The sequence below is a fragment of the Sparus aurata genome, chromosome 4 (assembly GCF_900880675.1).
Source record: "Sparus aurata chromosome 4, fSpaAur1.1, whole genome shotgun sequence".
Taxonomy (NCBI): Eukaryota; Metazoa; Chordata; class Actinopteri; order Spariformes; family Sparidae; genus Sparus; species Sparus aurata.
This window is the reverse complement of record NC_044190.1, coordinates 15,184,523-15,207,067: the sequence shown is the minus strand read 5'-3', so window position 1 is coordinate 15,207,067 and position 22,545 is coordinate 15,184,523. Positions and strand designations below refer to the sequence as shown.

The 22,545-nt window shown below is 41.6% G+C and overlaps 1 protein-coding gene across 1 annotated transcript in view; it reads right to left on the bottom strand.

The window, feature by feature from the left end:
- The window catches only part of kcnq1.1 (potassium voltage-gated channel, KQT-like subfamily, member 1.1), a 63,073-nt gene that overhangs the window by 20,707 nt on the left and 19,821 nt on the right, over nucleotides 1-22,545 (bottom strand). The window contains exons 5-12 of the mRNA XM_030413423.1: nucleotides 17,105-17,231; nucleotides 16,573-16,651; nucleotides 15,162-15,258; nucleotides 8,663-8,803; nucleotides 4,490-4,600; nucleotides 2,826-2,921; nucleotides 2,512-2,628; nucleotides 1,142-1,280 (exon numbers count right to left, since the gene is read on the bottom strand). Coding sequence (XP_030269283.1) covers nucleotides 1,142-1,280; nucleotides 2,512-2,628; nucleotides 2,826-2,921; nucleotides 4,490-4,600; nucleotides 8,663-8,803; nucleotides 15,162-15,258; nucleotides 16,573-16,651; nucleotides 17,105-17,231 — 907 coding nt within the window. The remainder of the gene's footprint in view (nucleotides 1-1,141; nucleotides 1,281-2,511; nucleotides 2,629-2,825; nucleotides 2,922-4,489; nucleotides 4,601-8,662; nucleotides 8,804-15,161; nucleotides 15,259-16,572; nucleotides 16,652-17,104; nucleotides 17,232-22,545) is intronic.

The following is a 22,545-nucleotide window of genomic DNA, read 5'->3' as shown; positions in this document are numbered from 1 at the left end:
ATAAATATGCCAGAGTTAGCAAAAAGCTAATTTTCGTCTGTAGTCCCAATTTCATGGCAATCCATTTGAGATATTTTAAGTCGGAACAGCTGACAATCTGATATTGTGGCTCTGCGAGCATTGGACAAAAAATAGACCTTGTCTATATCATAAAGGCCAGAAAACATGTTCTGGAGACTTATATCACCCTACACAAGGACAACTGCTATTCATTTTTTTTTACATTATCCTGTTGTTTCAGTCATTGAACTCTCCTGCCATTCCCCACCTGCCGTGTTGCTGCCCTCAGCTTGTTCCCAGTCATGTGCTCCCCTCCCTCACATCTCCTCATCATCACCCCTGCATATATAACAGCCCTCTTGCCCCACTCATTTGTCTGATTGTCTAATGTACGGTACCACCCAGCCTGAGCTGTCCAGCCTTCCTTTATTTTTCTTCCCTGCCTGTTCCGCCTGCCTGCCCCCTCGCCTGCTTCTTATAGATGACTGATTACCCACTACTGAACTCTGCCTTGAACTTCTAACCAAGTGAACGATTGATTGCTTTCAACTGCTCTGCCACTGAGTCCTGCTTTTGAGTCTGCGTCCCTGTGAACACTTTACAGCGATGAAGGTGAAGGTATTTACAAAACCAAAGTCAGCAGAGATTTTTACAATTTCCCTTGAAGTCAGTGATTCAAGTTTTTATAAAAACTGCAACAAAATTCAAATGCATTGATAGAGACATATGTAGGCTGCATTCAGAGACGTTGAAAGGATATCCAGTATTATTTGATTTGAATTGCTTCTTTACACTGTATCACCCTCACCCCACTATTGATCCAGCAGAGCTGCATGTGGTGGGATGCTCTGCAAGTTCAGCAGTGCACTGTTTTGACCTGACTCATGTCTGAGCTCCATCTTTAGTGTTTACTCTGATTTTAATGAAACCAAGTACATTACTTGGAAAACTAATTAACCGGTTTGACATCCACCAAACATAAAAAGACTGTTTGGATTTTGGCAAAATGTATGAATCCTGTTTAGTGCAACATCTGTTCAGCAACATAACTGGGACGCTTTCTGTTGTAAAGTTTTTAACACTGATTGAAGTGAACTAGAACACAACCCAGTGCGTCAGAGATAAGCGTGCTGTACAGTACCTGTGCCCACAGTGCTGTAAACGTCTGAGCTCAGCTCCCTCCCACTGTCAAATACAGAGTCGTAGGTGATGCTAGGAATTGTGGGAGAAGTTGGACCGTTGTCCTTGTCGTTGCTCTTCAACTTCCTCCTTATCTTCACCTGCCCAAAGAAATGCAAACAGCTCAACAAAGTGCACTGGTGGAGGGTTTTATTTGACACCAGTGTGAAAAGCAGCAAAACGTACCTGTGAATACCACACTGCACTGGAAAAATGTCACTTCAGTAATAAGTTTTTTTTAAAAACAATGAATCCAAGGTGTTTCTTGTTTGTGTTAGTATATGTCTCAGGTAGATTTATGTTTTGGTGTGTGTACTTTGCAGCCTAATATCATTATGTTACACAGTATAAGCATTTTATAAGTTGTGAATGTGACTCGCTGTAAATTCAGATTAATTCTGGTTGACTGTCAGTGTTTCTATCGTTGATTAAATCCACACAATATTGCTCACCACTGTCGTTAAAGTTGAGTTGGAGAGGCTTTTTAATACAATATTTCAAGAGTTTTTGTTAGCGTTTTTGCTCCTGGTGTGGACACGCCTTAAGTTTTCAACAGTGACATTGTGGAAAGACGTTGTCAGCCTCTCTTGAAAAGTGGTCAAATATTTTGGCTTTGCAGAGAAGTTGAGAAGTTGAATGTCAATCAATACTAATACAGCCCAGAGCACAAAAAAGAAAACACCATAGATATGTTTCCCTGTTTCTGTTGTCAGATGAATGTATAAACATTAAGTTCTGATTTGACGATATAAATGTGAAACTTCAGACCTTTAGTGTGAGGCGCTGCAAAGTCTTCCGGGAACATGTTTGAAACATTTTAAAATGCATTCATTGCTGTGGGCATTGGTCAGATGCCCAAGTAGCAGTCATATTGAATAATCAATATTAATATGAACTTGCTGCTGGCTCTTTTTTTTCCCTGCCTTAATTCATCACAGTTCTTTCCCACACAAATCTTGCACCTATCACAAGAATTCTATGTTTTTATATTTTTAAATTTCAGGTCTTATTAGCCTGTTTGGTTTTCAGACACCACAAAAATACAGTTATCTTTACACTAACTAATGCAGTTTAGATTCTTGTCCTCTGAGTCCGTCTCACACAGGACAGTTAGTGACAGACTTGCTGTCCTTTTCAATCCACCACAAACTACAGCTTCCAAAATGTTGATCAAGTTGAATAGAAAAAAGAAAAGAACATAATCTTCATAAGGGCTTATGGTATTGCAGGGCTGTTGCTTCAGACTGCATTGGTTTTGCCTTTGTGTACATAATAAGCTGGAAAGCGAATACAGGAAGCAGTTGCAGTGAAATACATAAAACGATTACAAACCGATTTCTTGGGCTTGGGGGTGGACAGAGACGAGGCGGGGATGTTAGATCGCTTTCTCAAAAACGTCTTGAATGTGGCCGAATCCAAGTTCTCCACTGCAAAACTTCTCCATGCTGTCTGCAGGGGGCATGGAAATAGCAAAATATATTGGTTGAACGGAACTCATTTCATGCCAACATGTGTGCCATGCAAGAGAGGAAGTGAGGGCTACAGGAAACGATGGTCTCAATAACAAAACAGAGGCTTTCAGACAGTTCAGTCCCCCGGCTGTATTGTTTTGCCGTTTCAGTAGTTGTTGGTTGAATATAAAGTACCTGAATTAGACAGGCAGCTGCGGGGATCTGTCTATTGAAGTGTTTCTGTCTTTGCTTCTGCTGCACCTTCAAGGCAAAGCCTGAGCCTAAGATTCCCTGTGAACAACAGCACAGCACGGTTACTGCTCATTAATTCAGTTTTAACAATGCACGTACGGTACAGGCATCTGCGTGATCCAAAAGACAGAAATAAAGCCACGATCAAGGAACAATGTGCTTTCTAATGCTATTATTATCTATTACTCACCTTGTTCATTAAGTGAAAGAGACGCATTAAAATGCTAATCATCCTTTCATTTTAATATGAAGGATTCCTTGGTTTCCTTGATTTCATACTACTAAGAATTGAACACAGTTTGAGCTCTACTAATTTAACATTACTGAACCGATAAATAGCGCGATAATTGACGGTAAAAAAAAAAAAAAAAAAATTCACTTAATTCCTTTGTGCATAAAACTTGTTTTTCAATATTTCAACTTGGGGCTCTTAAAACTTTCTTTTGCAGTCAGTAACACAAAGGATCAAATCTAACGTAATCCTTTGAGCTGCTGCATTCGGTCTTCATCATTAATCTGATAAGAGATTTATAGTACAAGGTAAAGCCGTTGTATAGCTTGTCAAGGTCCCAGCAGCACTCAAAAGGCATAATGTGAAACCAAACCTACCCTCTGCTCTGCTCAAGAACTGCAACCATTAAACAAATGAAGGCGATCTCTGCAACTACTACGTCTATATGAATAAGTTGGCATTATTCTGAAAGTAACAAGTGTGAAATTGCAGCAGAGATGTACGCATCAGCTTAGATGTTACTGGGTCTGAGTAAATGAAGATGAAGAACACAACAAATGAAAGAGTTTATTTAATAAAATGTTACACTCATTGAGCAAAATATATCCCCTTTACAATTATGCAGCTGAAGCCCAAAACTTGTAGCAAACCACAACATCTGAACATTTTTTTTTGTGCTAAGACTTGCTGATTATGTGAAGCAGAGCAAAGTTAGAGCAGACGTGATATGAGGCGTAATCTCCAATTTGGCCGTTTACGCGTACATTGAGTAGGGAAGGACACAGAAATGAATATCAGAATAAAAGGAAAGGATATCTGGATGTGCTCTGCTGTGGGTTCTGCACACAAACGGTTCTTAATGGCTAGTGACACCTCTATCAAACTGTCAGAGCCAATAGAATCGACGGGCAGAACCCAAATCAATGTCAACAACAGCATTCATCAACAACCAGCAGACAAGTAGTAAATAGTCCGGGCTATTCCACATAAGAAACCTCCCCCAGAGCTGGGAATAGTCTGAGGCTGTCAAGAATAATTTCAAAGTGATACAAAGACATTAGATTAGCTGTTAGCAGCCGAGTTCAAGTGCACTGCTACACAATTTATGAAGTAAGACATAATTTATTGTTATGGCTGTCTGAAGTGAAGTTATGTTTAGCTTATTTAGTCTGTTATATTGGTTTAGATAGCATTCACTAAAGCCCTCAGTGAGCCTCGTGTTTAATGAATGCATGCCGTTCACGTAAATAATACAGTTTTTCCATCAGGGATTGTTTTTCACTTAGTAACATTTGCATGTGACAGGAAACCTTAGAGAAGGATTGACAATGAGCCTGAAAGATGCCGCTGCTCAGCAATTTCTCTTTCTACTTACTGCGGGCAGAGCAAAGAAGGAGATGGCAAAGACAGAGAAACAGGATGCAATGGTCTTTCCAATCCAAGTCTGTGGCACTTTGTCTCCGTATCCGATAGTAGTCACTGTCACCTTTGAAAAAAAAAATGTAATTAACACAAGAGGCTTCTATCAAGCACTGCTGTAGGGAATCTTCCAACACTTCCTCACAGTTGGTTGACTGCAAAAGGAAAACAAATAAATCCTTCCAACAGCAAAAACAAAACAAAAAAAACTTTTTTTTTTTTTTTTTTTTAATCAGTTGTTGGAGAAGCTGGCCGTGCTTTCCCAACTGACATGGAGCTGCTGACTCTCTCGCACACCTGCTGCACGTTTGGTTCCATCTGCTCCATCTTAAGAACCCTGCTCTTCACCTCGCTATCTGACATATAATTTCCTGAGCCGTGGTACATGGTCCTCTATTAGCGCTCCTGTTGCTCGAGCCTCTCTTGTTTCTAGTGAGGTTTTTTTATTTTGGAAAGAATGGTGACCTTCTCTGGAACCAGCTCTTGCCACACCGCGACCCAGCCTCCAGCACTTCTGCCTCCAGCGTGCTCCAACCTCTGAGCTTCTGTGCCCTCCATCTGCGCCACTGTGAGTCTTCCCCTCTACACCAGCGGAGTCATTCTTCGGAGCCTCACCCTGCCTTCATCGTTACACCTTCCACAGAGTGATTCAATGAAAACCTTATAAACCTTCCTCCGCCTTGGTGTCCGCTCTTGGATCCAACCAACATCTGCTGCCGAGCACATCACTTTGGACACAAAAATGGAGACTTGCTATAATCACTGTAATCCATCCAATAGTGTCTGACACATTCCACCCCAAACCACGAATGTGACAACAGTGTAACACAACAGGAAAAACTACATGAGAAAAGTCAGTAGGCTTAATCCTAGGGGGACCATCAATGTTTGTACAAAATCACATGGCAATCAGTCCAACAGTTACTTCAGTCTAGTCCAAAGTGACGGGATGTCTGACCGACCAGTTTTATCCTTAAAAGCGGGCGAGCTGGTCAAAAAGTCTGTTTAATGGCAATAATGGTCCATGATCTAAACTGAGATATCTTTTGCCAGTTTTGAAATGCCCTGTACAGTAAAGCCACACTTAATAGCCTAAGAATTTCTCCATTTGCCCCTTAAAAACACAATATTGCATTAAAGACTATGCAAGCTATAATAGCATCGCTTACATCACCAAAGAAAGAGCTACATGAAGTAATTCATCCAATCAGCACAGCCATCTAGTCGGCTACATCACTGTCTTTGTTCAATATGACAGATCTACTTGGCAAGAAGGTTATGTCAGTTCAGAAACAGAGGTTGGTAGAACAGCTGACAAGAAGCACTGAAAGGCTTTTTTTTTTTTTTTAAATAAGTAAGATCTCTGCTATCATAGGCTTAGGGAATTGTCCAAATGCTGTCAATTAACTGTTCAGAATTCTTGACATGTACGCGACTAGAATGATTTGTATTTCGGACTTGTCCCAATAGACTTAGAAACAATTCTTGTTGAATGTGATCAGCTAACTGTCAGTTTTTACTGTAGCACATGACCTCTGACCTTTTCACCTCTCACACCATCAGAAATATACCCAGCAGAGACAGAGGAGTATGTGAAACCAAAACCTGAGCTAACTCTTTACTTTACTGTAAGTAAACCTTAAAGAGGAGTTGTTTGACTGTGTGTGTGTGTGTGTGTGTGTGTGTGTGTGTGTGTGTGTGTGTGTGTGTGTGTGTGTGTACACTTTTCTTAATATCAGAGTCCCTGAAGTCTCTAAGAAGCAGAGTGGGTGGTGACTTATTGTCTGAAAATAAAATTTCATCTTGTATCCTCTCCACTACTTGTTTTGCTGCTCATATTAGCGGCCCACTGGATGTGCCCAGGGGTTTCAACACAACTCCTACTGTATCAACAGTAGTACAGATGAAACAGAGTCTATATTTGACCTTTCACTTGCCAAACACTGTCTAAAACAAGTCAGTGTTGTATTACTGCAGAATCTTACAGTTGGCTGGATGAGTAAGCCACACAAAACAAATATTTAGAAAAGTGGAAAACTACAGTTTCTTTAAAAAAAAATAAAACAATTAAGGTCATGTTAATGTTACAGTGATGTAGTTTAGTGATGTAGTAACTTAGTTCTGTGTAATCTGATCAGAATAGATTCTGATTGGGAGAATAACATTCTTGAAAATAATGATAAATAACTCTAACTTAGAGTTGAATTTATATAGTATTCAGAATAGCAGTTTGGAATATTATTTTCCTTTTAGCTGAGAGATAAATTAGTTTTTTGACATTTTTGAAATTATATTCCAAACAAGTAGGGGGTAACATATCACCAGTGTAGTAACCTCTAACAGCGGTTACCTCACTTAACTGTGGAGCTAGTGTTCGTATTAGCTGAATCCAGCCAGACTGGGAGCTCAGAGCTGTGGAGGAGTGACGGTTTTGTTTACGATCGGTCTATCACCTCTTATTGTACAAAGTGATGAGGGGGTAGCAGGTTAGCATGCTTACTTCAATAGATATCTCTGCAATACAATACTTAGACTTTTTTGATGTCAAAACCCTTATTTTTTCATATTCTGTTGATCATTTTCCAGACATTCAGATCATTTGTATGTCATCATTTATATTTGAATGTCTTAAACTAAAATTCTTAAATATTGCACCTTTATTGTGAAGCTGCAGCCAGCAGGTTGGTAGCTTAGCTTAGCATAAATACTGTAAGCAGGGGGAAACGGCTAGCCAGGATCTGTCCCCTGCTCTTATCAGGCGCAAAACACCCCCCCCCCCATAAAATCTCCCAGACCATTGTTTTACACAAAAACAATAGTTGTTTTTTTTTGTGTGTGGCTTAAACAAAGATGATACAATGTATTACCAATGAGCCTTAGAGGTTCCTACTTAAGCCTGATTTATGCTTCTGCGTCGCGGCGACGGCGTAGCTACGTTGTCGACCCTACGCCGTCATTGAGCATTCGAAGTTCTGCGTCGAGGGAACGCGTTGTTCTGCAATTCACCGCCAAGCCGCTAGGGGGGTGTGGCTGTGTCTTTGTTGGTTTCGGGGGGTTCATATCGGATTCCTTGGTTTTCTTCTGGTCAGACAGTAAACAATGGCAACTGAGATGGAGCGGGTGTTTTTGGAGCTGGAGCTCGTGGTTATTGAACAACAAATGCTGTTATTACAAACTTTAAAAATGGTGGTGTTGTTATACTGTTGACCGGAAAAGCAACTGCCGGAAATGACGTTCTGAGCGGACCATTCACAGTCCTTGCTGTTTGCGTCTTGACGCGTCGACGTGACGCGTAGTCAGGATTTTTTGGAGGCGCACGTCAGGCTACGGCGTAGGGTCAGCGTAGGGGTCTGCGTCGAAGACGTAGCTACGCCGTCGCCGCGACGCAGAAGCATAAATCAGGCTTTATGCTAAGGTAGCAGTCCACTGGCTGCACCTTAAAGTGTTACTCAACCAACATTGTGTCTTTAAAAAAAAGTAGTATAACGCCTTTTGAGAGGAAGATGCATGTAATCTGATAAACTGGCTACAAAGACATCACTTTGTGGTTAAATTGCATCGTGGGTAATGTAGGCACCAGGTTTTGAAAAACAGTCTGCATTGTACTCCTTAAACACTGTTTGGAGATATCGCCTCTTTTTTTATTCAACAAATTCTTTATCCTTTTCAAAACCAGATGTCTACATTACCAACAATGCAACTTAGCCACTAGGTGATGTCACTGGAGGCTTTTTATCAGATTATATGCAGCTTCCTATGGAGCCACAAAAGGCCTTATACTGTTGTTTCATATATGCAGTTGTACTCCCCCAGGACAGAGTTCAATGTGTAAAATTGGTGGAGCTACCCTTATTTATTGTACAGACTTGAGTGTGGAATCAATCTTCTCATCTCAAGCGTGTTTCCAAAAGTGTCAAACTATTCCCTAAATAAATTAATTCTGCAAATCAGTCACTCAAACTTCATCATACAGTATATCAGACATGTGTACACTGGACCAGGTCTTATTAAGTATTGTAAGTATTGAGGCCCTGGTTGGGAGTAGTAGAACAAAACACATTTCTGACACAACCGCCACGAGCAAAATCTGCAAGCACACAGAAAGGCAAACATCCACACCGATTCTTACCACTCCCCACCACAGGGCATCGGCGTAGTTTCCAAACTCGGTGGAGCCGCTGCTGTCCACTGCATCTTTCTCTGCCAGGTAGACAAAGTACGAGGAGAAGATCAGGCTCAGAAAGCCAATGTATAAGGTAGTGATCAGCTCCTGAAATAAATACGCACAAATACACACACAAACGTGACATATTTCAAACTCGATAAACAACAAAGAGACAATTTCATAAGAACACTGGATATCTGTCCCTGTAAATATAATCTATATATACATAATTTGTTACTCCATCCCTCGTGTTTGCTTAAATATCCATGTTCCATTTGACCACCTGGAGTCTGCTGTGACTGTGTTTGTGAATAATATGACACAAGGGTGTGAATATTCATGTAAATGTGCTGTGAATATGATGAAAAAATAATAATTCTGTCTTTTCTGCTGTCTCTTCTGGCCGGTGTTACTCATGAACTAAAGATGGATTCCCACTCACTTTAAGCTCAGTGGTTTCAGTTTGGTAGAATGATGCCTGACTGAGGGGATGCTACTATCTCTATATTCTCCTTTTTTTAACAAATCAAAGTTTCTCAACACTTTCTACTATTATTGTTCAACAACAATTTGTTATCTTTGTTAAGGACCCACACATATTTAGGAATTAATTGTTAGACGATGATTTATGTGATTTATTTTATAACATAATCTCTGTCATAATTGTGTTTCCATGATAAGACGTGATTCCAGATCAGTGACTAAACCTCCACACAATGTTATTGACAAAAAGGAGGGGATGAAACAACATTTTTTTTTAAAATAACAAACAATTTTGTAATCCAACTCTCGCTTGTCACTGGACGGCTGCGTGTTTCTCTGTGACTTTGCCCACCAGCGATGCACAGCTAACTGAGCTTAAAGCCCCGGAGCTGATGGCTGCAGGAGCTCGGCCAATGTGAGACAGTGATCGGTACGGCACATGATGGCAACGGTGGGGATTGGACTGAAAACAAAGGGGTCGACACTTGGAGCCAGCACAAAATCTGCGCGATTGCAGCAAATGGAAAAAGTGAGCGTGTCGTAACATTATTGCCAGGAGAGATGCCAAGCAAAGAAAAAAAAACGAGACACAGAAACAGCACGGCACAAAGACATCAAAGTAACGCAAGATGTTCTAAAACATTCCATCACATTTTGTGGTCATATTAAATTTCCTATTTGTTGTCTCATTCCAAAAACTTGTCAAAAAGCTCTGGGATGGCAGCCGACCAATCCCACAATCCCAAAGAGTCATTTATTTGACGAGTTTGGAATGAAATCCACTTTCCTCACAAATAGGACCTGTCACCAAAGCCGAGTAAGTTACAAAAGGCAGTGGTGTAAACACTGTGTATGAAAAGCATCTTCAAAACAACTGGACTCGCTTGCATTTGTGGGTTTAGCTCAACTTAGATGTCAGTAGCCTGGCCTGCCAAATGGGACGACCTCCTTCTTGCTCAAAACAACACGTTGTTGAACTGTCTCTGTACAGAATAAATACGCAAATCAGACAATGTTTCATGTGGAGGTGTACTGCTTAAATAAACATCAGGCGAGACAACCCTTCTGTAAGCTGCATTCTTCATCATATAAGCTGTCATTCTGTGACTAATTTTCAGTAACAGTTCCTTTTAAGCTGCGACAGCATCGGTTGGTAATGTTTCCACCTTGTAAGACTGTGTTTGTGTGTGTGTGTGTGTGTCATCATGGTAAAATGTGCTCTGGAGACACGTTGGTGAAGATTCTTAGTCATCCGGGTAGTGGTTTACCTAAATGTTCTACTGAGGCAACTGGACTTGCTTGAGTTTGTTGAAGACGTTTCACCCCTCAGAGAAGATGAGAGAAGAAACGTCTCTAAGAAAGCCAAGAAGGCCCTGTCGCCTCCATATAGGACTTGCTGGAATTAACACAGAGGAGGTTTTTGGCAGGTGTCTGTGGACAGTTTTTTGCCCACAAGTTTCACAAGAGTAACAACTGTGCAAAAGACAAACACAAAGGCAGAGTTTGAAGATGGGCGGGGTCTGATCAAGGCAGCCAGAGGTAGGTGGGAGTAGTAGAGTACTAAGTAATCATGGGTAGTGGCCGGTGTGATCCCATCGCAAGATCAACTCTAGTTTGTCTAAAAATAATAAGATGGAATCTCATTTGACAGCAGTTTTCCAAAGTTTTGGTCATTCTTGTTGATCAGATTACTGTAGTTAAGAGATTAGCGGATGAAAAAGGTCTCAGTCTAGTGTTAGAGGAGTAGTGTGGCTCTTTTAAGAATAGGGCAGCATGTGAGCTGGGAGTGGTTGAGCGTGAGAGCGAGCAGGGAGTTTGCGACAAGGTGTGCAGTAAAGTGGCTGAAAAAAAGAGGGCAGTTAGCTGTATTTCTGCAGTATGGCAGGAAAGAAAATGTAAGTAAAGGCTGCAGCTTCTCAAGACCAAAGTGAAGTCTTCCATGTGCTGTTTCATCACTGATGGTAGAAGTGAAGTTTTGAGTCTGGAGGCATAAGTTATTTTAGCCTTCGAGGAAAACATACATCTCCCCTGCTCCCCAACTGCTGTTTGCTGATCATCCACCATGAATAGACAAAAGTGTTCCCCGTTTTCTTTGTGTTTGACAGGATATAGTCAACTAAAAACGTGACTAAAGCTGGCACTGACTTTTGATTACAGGACAGAATTAACACAACTTTAGCATGTATTGTTTACACAGCTCTTTCGCCAACGACTAATGTGAAAGGAGAACATAAAGCACATGTACCATTATGCTTTATGCAGTTATAAAGCAATCAAGTACAGCTCAGCTGAAAATGAAAGTATGGTTAATAAAAATCACTAATCGCTTGTGGTTCAGCGCGGTTTCCAGGAAAAAGAAGACGACAGTTAACATTTCTGCAAACCGCTGACCATTTAGGTTTGCACATGCTACGTACTGTGTTGACACTGCTACAAAACGTGTCATGTCACATTCACATTAAGTATCTCTGACCTGACACTCTTATCGTGAGGTGGAGGGGATGGTGGTGGAGTCACAGACAAGAAAGCTGCCAAGCCAGTGACCGCAGTTCAAGACTGTGTTTTCAAATTTGTAAGCGTGACACTACCACGCAAAACGTGATCTTTTCCTAGCCCTAACCAAGTGGTCTTGGAGACTAAACCTAACCAGTCCAAAAGCACAGCATTGTCACAACATAAAATAAAAATAAAATTTAACCTAAAGAAACCTAAAAATGCAACATGAACAAATGTCAAGTTTCAACATATCAGTATTTTGCAGAAACGTATGCTGCCAACATTGTTTCTGGCAATTGGGTCGTGAGGTGCTGTAGACTGAATAAATCAGTATATATTACTTTGAATCTCAGAGAGCTGACTTCCCCTGCTGCATTTAAAATAACTATGAAGCATCTTATTGCAGATTCAATAAGGAGCTGCCTGTAATTTGCTCCGGAGGCCTAATTGGGCTTGGCTCTTATCCCCTCTGACTCTAATTGGACTACTGCTTTGTGAAAGAGCTCTTAAAGTGAATGTCCTTTTTGCTCTCACCTACTTTGTGATTTAAACCGTGTTTAACCACTCACAGCACTAAATCGTCCTGAATCCATGATGAGTGAAATTCTTATTCATGCCTCGGCCCAAAAATGTCACTCCCAGATGTTTCAGAGCGTCACGTAGCACCGGCAGCAGATTATTGTACAAACGATGCGCGAAATGGCTGCTTTCTGTGCCTCCCTCGAAGCATCGTTAACATCCCTTGCATTACCTTACACACACGGCACATGCGGTCCACTGGTACTCAGCGTGAGTCTTTGTATTATTCATAAAACTGCACACTTTTCTCTCAATGTTTCCTGAGCATCAAAGAGTTGGCAGTAAATACGAGAGCCTCTAGCACCTTCAGCTACCAGAGCTCCAAACTCATAAGAGCACGATTCTCTGGAAATAGAAGCGACTAAAGCGTTCAGGTACATCTTCCTCGAGCTGCTGCCAGAGATTTAGTAGATGTGTAGAGCTGCCGCTGTGACCTGGCAAATGCATTCAGGAGAAATACTGCCAGCAAGGAACCACTGTGCAAAATTGTGTTTACAAGCCACGAGCACCAGAATGTTACCCGGCGTGTATTTAAAATGCGCGGAGACTGGATGCTGATTGGAGTGCATGAAACCCGATTGACTTTAAAAAGCTCCAGCTGTTTACACAGAAGGGGCCGCGGCTTTGTGTGTTTGTGTGAGAGCATGGCCAAACAAAATATCCATGTCTCCTGTTGACTCAAACACAGTTAGAAATTCTCAAAGGAAACAAATTCTGGAGGCACTGCACTGTAGCGTCCAGCTGGTTGGTGACAATTTGACCTCTGCTGTGCTGCCTGTTGTACAAAAGCACGCCGTGTTTTCCTAGCGCAGGGCTCTGTGGGGCCTTAACAGAGTCTATCATTACTTTATAGCCAAAAAATAAATAAACTGTGCAAAAAAGGAACAGAGACAAAAAAAGAATACACAAGCAGCAAGCCCTCACAAGAAAGCTCCCTTTACCTAAAACATCTCAGGTAAAGCTTGTGATGTCTTGAAAGCCCAATAGCTAAGTGTAACGCTGGTATCCCAAGGTCAGTCTCTTTCTGGAGCCATTTCTCCTCTGTCGCAATTTGTGCATCGGGGTGCCATATTAAGGTCCATCACCAGCTAGTACGAAGCAAAACTTGCCACTAAAGCCTTCAAATAGTCTGCAAAACCAGTGCTGACTCATCATTGTCCCCTACCCTGAATGCATCGCCAACGCAGGTGTCGGATAATGGATTAAATATTAATTTTAATTCAATCTTTCACCTTTGTTAAATATCATATTGGTCATGTACGTAGCCTAAAAGGCTGGTTCTCATCCTCGGGGGTCAACAAATCAGAAGGCCTCACAGTAATAATAATTCTACATAAATTAACTTTGTTTTTCTCTCATTTCTGCTTGGTTTGCCTCAAGGATATTGCCATGTCAGTGCTGTTCCTTCAACAGCGTAATTAATGTCGTTCAAACGACCACTTGCATTTTCTGTACTGCCTGATTATCTAATTTTAGTGAAAAATAGTCAATTCCCTGCACACAATTTCGACCTCTGCAATGATATCAGTGCAGATGTGAGCAGGAAGTAACACTTTTTCACTGGAATTAGATTTTTGGGGGAGATTTGTTTTCCTGTACCACAATGAAAGAGATAAGTGGTGTTCAAGGAGTGTGTGTGTGCGTGTGTGTGTCCTTTGACTCATCTCATGAAAAGTTTTTTACTCAAAACTAGATATTTAACTCAATTAAGTACTTTGCCTAAACCAGGTATTCAAACTGTGGCAGGTTACTGCAACAACAACAATCAAAACCCTGGTTTCCTCTGTACAGGTGCTGTGGTTGTCCCCCTCAACCAAATTGAACTACTACCTGTGAGGACTTTGTCTCTCTCTGGTCAGGTGCATCAACAGTTCTGGAGCAACATTAATTATGATGTTGTAGCAACAGCACAGCAATATCAGATGAATGTACTTCAGATGAAGCAGTCTGGGAGGGAGAAAACAAGGAGGAAGGAACTCATTACAAATCACGCACACAAAAAAGGACAACAAGTAAAGAGGGTCACAGCAGACATGGCTGTAAAACCACTGGCCTTAACCTTTGTTACACTCAGCCTGCACGCTGCCTTTTCATGGCCAGTTCAGTATCACAGAATGTGCTAATAAATAAGTAACCATGACTTTGTTCTATCAAAACTAACTTAATACGTCTTATACTTAATAAAGATTGCACCATCAATTTTATTACACATGGTGATTGCTTGTGGGACATGAGCGACCTGCAGGGAAACACAACACCACAACAGCTTCATAAGCAGTCATGATTTCGCAGTATCCATGGTGACAGATGTTTCCTAGTTAGTGCATCTCAGAGTGTACCTGTTATTTTGTACCCTCAATCTGAAGTGAATTGAGTTGCACCCTGCAGCTTGCTGGTAAGTTCGTGAGAGGGCCCCAGTGTCTGCCTCTGCGACTCTTGCTGTGTTTACAGACTCGGTCAATGGCTGCTGATGGCCACCCTCAGCCAGGAGCAATATGGTCATCAGCCAAGGCCAATACAAGGAAGCACAGCAGGCGGTGCTGGATGAGTTACATCCCTGACGCTCTGCTCACCTTCTTCACTCTCTGTTTTCACACAGGCATCGAAGACATCAGCAGTGGCCACTGGGGGTAATCATGGCCACCTCTGTGTCTCAGCTGAATGATTCTCTGGAGGGACAGTTGTCCCTAAGATCCTGCTCTTCTCATCTGGCTCTGCTGAATATTCTTTTTGTTGTAATATGCATTCCCATTTAGAGATTCTGCACCGTGTGGTAGTGAAAAATAATACATGACAAGGTAGCGCCACGAATCCCCTGACAGAAAGCATCCAGCTTACCACGAATAATCAAAAGCCCTGACGCCTTAGGACGTGAAATGCAATCTTAAAAGCAGTGATTGTGTACCTGCCGATGGATGAAGACAACAGAGCCAAGGAGACGCCACGTTCCTCCCTGCCGGTCCACATGGAGCATTCGCAGGATCTGCAGGAAGCGAATCCCTCTGGATAAATAACAAGAGTGTTTAGAAGCTATCATTGTACTCCAAACCAAGTGCATGTAGGTATTCATGTGTACACACAAAATAAAGCCGGAAGTATGTGGACACCCAAACATTACACTTCTATGCGATTGTTTAACATGTCATTCAAAAACCATGGGCGTTAATCTGCTGCTGCGAGAGACTCCTCTCTTCTAGGAAGGGTTTCCATAAGACTTTGGAGCCTTGCTGTGGTAGGTCCTCCTGGGAGCACTGGTGAGGTTGGCCGCTGATGTCGTGCCTGACCTGGCTCACTTTTAGTTAATTTTTTTTACCACTGGTGTTGGATGGGGGTGAAGTGCAGGTCAGGCAAGCTCTTCCACATCAAACTGTGAAAACCATGTCTTCATGGACCTGAATGAGCCTTCCTCAAACTGTTGCAACACAGTTGGAACACCACTATTAAAATGACATCATATGCTCCAATGTTGTGGTTTTCCTTAATTGGAACTAGTGGGCCAAACCCAAACCATGGAAAACAACCCCAGAGCAGAAACACACAAAGGCTGAACCCCAATACACCTCTACCACTTAAGGCCTACCGCTCCAAAAACACTAGGTGTGAAGTGTTAGAGCTACGCTGCCCTTGAAATGCAGGCACATTTTTTAGATGCACATTTCAAACCACGCCATGTGTTACTGACGTGTTCTTTATAAAACGCTTATAGAAACTGCTGGCTGCTTTGACATTGTTATTGCTGATTTGTTCATGACACACTCTCATTTTTATGTATTTCAAAGTTGCAGTTTCGATGGCATATGACCCCCCCTGAAATTTAACAAAGGTTAAGCAGCGAAATTGCTGCACTTTGTACCGCTCCTCATATATCAGTGCAGACTGGCAGGGTAGGAGCACAGGTTGGTGATGTTAACATATATAGAGGCAAGAGGCCCTGTAATGATGCAGTGCTCTTTGTTTAATGGATAACGTAACTGACAGTGTGAAGTCGTGAACAAATTGAGAGTGTCTGTGCTTTTCTATCTTTACCAAAAAAAAATGGTAGCGATAATACCAGAGTTGCCAGAGTAACACAGGAGGAATCACCACAGCTGATGGCATGTTGGAAATGTCCGGTCCAGTCTGTTTATACAAACGCCACTGACAACTTTGATGACATGTGAGGGTCTTGAACAGTTATCCCATTTCAGATGGGGAGATTTATACCCTTTGTAACTGTGTGCTCAGGGGCATGGAGGAACTCCAAAACAATTGGAAATTGGAGTGTGTCCACATACTTTCGTCCCTATGGTTTCCCCCTGCACACCTGTGTCTCTTACCTTACAGCAGAGGTGGCAAACACCTGGCCTTTGGAGCCCACGGACAGCACAATTACTGAGGCAACAACTACAATCAGATCTGTATTGATAGAAAATGAGGGGGTTTACCATACGAGGTATTCGGAAAAGTGCATATATTCAAAAAAGTGGACGGAAAGTGCTCCATTAAGAAATTACCGTTGGTTTTCATTACAAAATGGTTCTATAAATCAATTGAGGTGAGAAGGGTTACAAATAATATTAATGCTCATGTTCATTGCTGCATATTTCGAAAAACACCTGGAGGTTCCAATTCCATGAATAAAAAGGAAGGTAGAGAAATAATATTGCAGGGCCTGTTTTAATTTCATGCTGAATTTGTCTGAGATATTTCATTTAGGGATAAAGCACAGGATATATTACAGATATTGTTTAAATATTGTGTGTGGGTGGGGAGTGAGACGTCTGCTTGTGTGCCTGCTGTGTGTGTGTGTGTGTGTGTGTGTGTGTGTGTGTGTGTTTGTGTGTGTGTGCGCAAGGGTTGTGTTCCCACCGATAATAGATATTGGCTTCCTGGCAAAGCGCAGTCGGCCCCAGATGCCAACATATTTACTGCGGCAGCCTGCCGACCAGAGGCGGACAAAATATTCCACACCGAAGAACACCACAAGGACGATCTCCTGTCAGAGAAATGAGGGAAACAGAACAGACAGATGAGGGAGAAGGACAGGTGGAGAAAAAAAGAATCCACCACCACATGTTGTTGCGGGTCATGCGGTGCAGCAACACCTCAGACTTGAACAAAGTGTGCTTCAACAGATATTGTTGAATTATAGATGCAGCGGTTGAACGATTGTTCTCTCAGCTGCCTGTTTTGTTTTGAAGTGGAGCTTCTCACAAAGCCTGTTCCAGTAATTCATTAAGGATTATTGATTCTTGCTCAACGGATACACCGTTTATCACTGTTTAATTTGAACCACGCAGCTGATCAATTCCTTTTTTTCTCGGCTGCAAAATGTTCTTGAAGCTGTCGGACAAAAGAGGGATTAAACCACAGCGGGATGCAAAAGGGACGCAACACAAACTCACACCAAAACGACAAAATGTACTTCAAGACCTTTAAAGAGGTTATGAAACAGTCTCAATTTAATTCTGATGCTTCTCTATGACCTACATAAGCAGACCATACCATCAGCAAGGAGACTGATTTATTTTTTTCAATAAAGTTATATCATTCTTACTGCCTGTAACCAGGCCACTTCCCGACATATCCAGGTTGCATAAGTCATAAAATGAAAATTATTTTTTTGTGGCAGAGTGCTGAGGATGAGCTGTGGGGTCTCTCAGCTTGAAGGTTGAAGCTGCTCTGTAATCTGGTGGAAAGGTACAGCACAAAAATAATGTCATACTACATTGAGTAATCTTACATAGCCACAAGTAGATACATTGAACCATCGCCATACATCCTGCAAAAAGCTTTTCAAGTAGCAAGTGTCAACTTCAGTCTCCCTAATTTCTCATATCGGTATCGGCCCTTGAGAAGCCATATCGGTCGACCCCCTCTAAAAACAAATGCACATTCGCGCCAGATCTAGATCTTCAGCACATGGCATTCATACCACTTTTTTTCCACAGGGGTCACCAACATCAACAGAAAGTGAAATTTCGCTGTAGCTGCTTTAAGTCACGTATGTGACTAAGTTAACCAGATGAGTAAACGTATGTATATAAATTAAAATTGGTAAACTTTTTCTGGTTTTTCTGGTTTCACGTTTGCTGGGACACGGACAGCAGCCTCCTGATGTGTTGGACCCATCCATCCACCCCATCCTGCTCCAAGTCACCTCACTTCCTTCTTTGACCATATGAGAATCACCACGGGCAGTAGAGGTCGCTGCCAGGGTCGTAACAAGCTGCTTTCACAGATGACCTATGTGTCAATTTTTGGGTGAGGAAGGTCTAGCCAGTTGCTAGTTGGCTGGGAAACGGGAAAACAGGTAGCCTGGCTACATCCTGGCTCACCGTAAGTCTATAAGTTACAAGTCATACCTGACAGTTTAATCAGTTCAATAAGTTGCAATGTAAAATCAAGATGCTGTGGTTATTATGTGTTTTGTGCAGGACAATGTCTTGGCGGACAGTTCCTGGATGCTCCTGGTGACTCTAGGAAATAATCACACACATAATCGCTCATAAAATCACAAAATGTCACTGTTAATTAGTGAATTTTTAAAGTCCTTCTTGGTTGGTTTTGTTACCACAGCTATGCCAGCTCTTACCCAATCTTTGAGCTAAGCTAAGCTAAGCTAAGCTCGTGGTAGCCTCAGACTCACCGTGACACATCTAGATCACTTCCTCATTTTCTTCTTGTTCGTATTTTGAATTCGCATGACAATAATTTACATAGAGCAGACAGAATGTGTCCAAACATGGAGCCCAGATAATTAAAGCTTCTTAATTAGAGTTTCTCTGTTTTAATTTCATGCAAGTTTTCTCCATTGCTCCTGCAGGACAAATGGATTCCAAAAATCAATTAACGCACACAATTACACCAACATGTGGAAATTAATGAACTGGTGTGAATGCAATTACCTCCACATGTCTCTTTATAACTGACAAGCGTTTGGAAATGAAGCAGTCTGAAAGTGAATCACTAGCTTTTCACAGGTTCTGAATGGCGACTTGATCATTCCGCGTTGAATAATTCAGGCAGAAGATGTGTTCACTGTCGTCGAGCCATAGACGTTTTCAGCTTTAAATTATTGGAGGTGTTTTTTCTTCATCAGAGCCAAAGATTAAAGTGTCAGTGAATATAAAACAGCATGTCTTGTAAAACAAAAATTGGATTAGTAATATGTTAAGTTGTGTTCTTGGAAGCAATAAATGCTATATTAATTTATTCAGGGAGGATTTCTGCTTCAAGGTTAAAAAACAAATGGTCTATCCAAATAAGGAATACATTAACAAACAGGAAAAGTTCAAAAACAGACACAGAAGAGAATCAGAACAGTTGTTTTCGGTCGAGGTGGAAAGCTAATTATGACCTTTTAAACAGCAAATGACCCTGATGTCTGTTTACCTGCTCCTTCCAGGGCTTTTGAATGCACAACATGATCTTCATTAACAAATTATGATTTTCTCAGACAACTCTAGGTGTTGGCTTACAGGTTGAGCTTAACAGATAATTTTGGGGACCTTGAACAGCTACTAAAAATGCTCAAACAACCTGGAACAAAATCAGTTCATCAATTAGTCTTTCCAATTTTATAAATGGAACTTGTGAGTCAGACACTTTTTTCTTTTTTCCCTGACAGTCAAAGCAAGTGAAGTGAAGCAAATCACTCAAAGCATCAAATCAAGTGTCCGTTTTCATGAATCCAACAGGTACAGTTTCATTTATTGTCACATGCAAGTGAAATCAACATCTTTTCCAAACTTTAACCAAAATAATCATGTAGATTTTGGGACTGTTTCACAGAATAAACTATGTTTTCCTTGCATATGCTTTTATTGTCTAAACCCTGATCACAGAGTGGGTGTGAACGTTAGATTTTAGTGCGAGGGTTATCAACTTTGTACACTTCCATCCACCCTGACCTTCTACCTTTGAAGCCAGAATAGTTAATAAAAAAAAAATGTCATTCAGTCAAAGAAACACAGAACCTGCAGAAAATACAGTCATGCTGAAAGCACGAAAAACATTGCCATCAATGTACACGATTCTCGCAGATGATATTCTGTGATTGTTTGACTGCTGTGAGACTTTTCCGAACGTTTGAACACAAACAGCATGACAACCGAGCAATCCCAACCTGCTAATGACCATAATGTGATTGAGGTCCTTACTGATCCACGAGGAAATGAGACACGACCAAGGACCATAGTGGGACTGGGTCTTAACTAATCTCTAAACGAGTCAGCTGGGGTCTTAGTTAGCTGATGGTTAACACCTGAGTAGATTGGTGTTACGACCAGGGCCTAAAGGAAACCCTGCCGCAACATGAAAATGAGACCCCCCTTCCTCCAAGCACCACCAGCAGCAAAGTATTCTTAAATATTTTATTCAAAACATATCTTGTACACAATCAAACATACTGGCAGTCTGGCTGACAGAGGAGAGCCCTCAGGAACTGGGAGGAGCTGGCCCTGAAGCGTGAAACACCAACCGTTGGACGTCTGGGCCTGTATTCACAAAGAATCTTAAGGCTAAAAGTAGCTCCTAACAGGCGAATTTAGGAGCAACTCCTAAAAATAATGGGCGTGTCAGTCGTAACTTTAGGACTCCTAATTTTTGAAAATAAGAGTTATTCACAAAACATTTTAAGCCTAAAAGTAGCACCTAAGTCTGGGAGACCTTAGAAGTAGTCCAGAGGACTCCTAACTCGCTAAGACCTGGTTACAGCCGAATGTTTTGGAGACGCTAAATAACAGGGAATTATTAAAACGATATCGGATGGACCGTGAAGGGACTGAAGTTATGGTTGAGATGGTGAGGGACGCAATAATGTCCCCAACCAACTGAAACAATCCAATAACGCCAGAGTTAAAATGTTTGGCAACACTCCGGTGTTTGACTAGGGGGAAAATGCAGCTCTTCACCCGGGACTAGTATTACCTGGAGACCTCAAGTGATTTAGAAATTATCCCACCATGTCTGTGTTTCGTGCGGCGCATTCGCACAGGATAAGCAAAGTCTGTGTTTTAACTCGAATTTACTGACATTATCCCCCGGGTCGATCGCACCGGAGCCCTTACTGGAGCAGCACAACGGTTAGATATGGATATTTTTAATATAATAACTGGTGAGCCTGTTGAAAGATGGAAAAATGTTCCTTACCGCATGCTGCCATGCATGTAATCCATCTAATCATCTTTCGAGATTTCGCTCTTCTGATGAGCCTCCTGAATTTGCACCCAAAATGCTGTCAAAACTTTAATTTATAATTCCCAACGCAGCCTCCATAATTCTGGACCGGGAAAAAGAGATGCTGATTTGCACAGGACTGATATTATCACATGAACTCTGTGTTTGGTGAAATATAGTAGGTAATTTGCAGTGGAATTTTTACTTTACAAATTACGGACATGGCAGATTCACACGGGATTAAGATCACAGACGACCTCCGCAATTATTACGAATTACTGGAGGTCCCCACGTTATTCTAGTCCCGTGCGAATAGGGCTTGCATTCCATCTATACACAAATTGTCTTTGACACACATTACAATATAGCCTACTGGACATTGTTGCGAAATGGCCCGGATCAACACACGATTCACGAATTTTAATGGAGAGTGGTTTGACGCAGCTTTTCGAGCAAATGCCGTTTTTATTTATTGCCGTTTTTTTATTTATCTTCAAATTTGTCATTTTTGTCCGAAGCGTTTTTGTTTGGCGGGGGGTGGGGGGTGCACTTAATTCTCCTCATGAATACATTTCTTTATCCAATATCTTTTCATAGGCTTTGTGGCGGGCTTGTAGGCAACTTCCTTATTTTCACTTTGTGCATTGCGTAGCCTAAATAACTTTTCAATGGGCTGCCCTGTCACTCAACAGCCAATCACCGTTGTCACCGCTTCTAAGTGCGTCCTTATAAAATGACGTCATCCATAGCAACAGAGAGTTACTTCTAGTTTAGGAGTTCACTGTTTTCATAAGTAAAAGTAGGTCTCAGCGGCTTTGTGAATTACTCTTAAGAAACAACTCCCACATAAAAACTTTTAGTCCGATTTAGGAGTACTCCTAACGTTAAGATAAAAGTCTTTGTGAATACGGGCCCTGAAGCGTTTGGGGAGACTCGGATGAGGTCGTGAACAAATCTGTTCGGTGTGTTCAGCTGCGTTGGAAGCTTTTGGAGCCGCGTGGACAGCATCTGCTCTGATTCAACTTGCGAAGTCTAAGAGTGTTGGCTGTTGGCCGTCTGAGCCATTGGATACTCTGACTGGTTGCGTGCTAGCTGTATGACCATTCTGATTGGCGGTGTGCTATTGAATC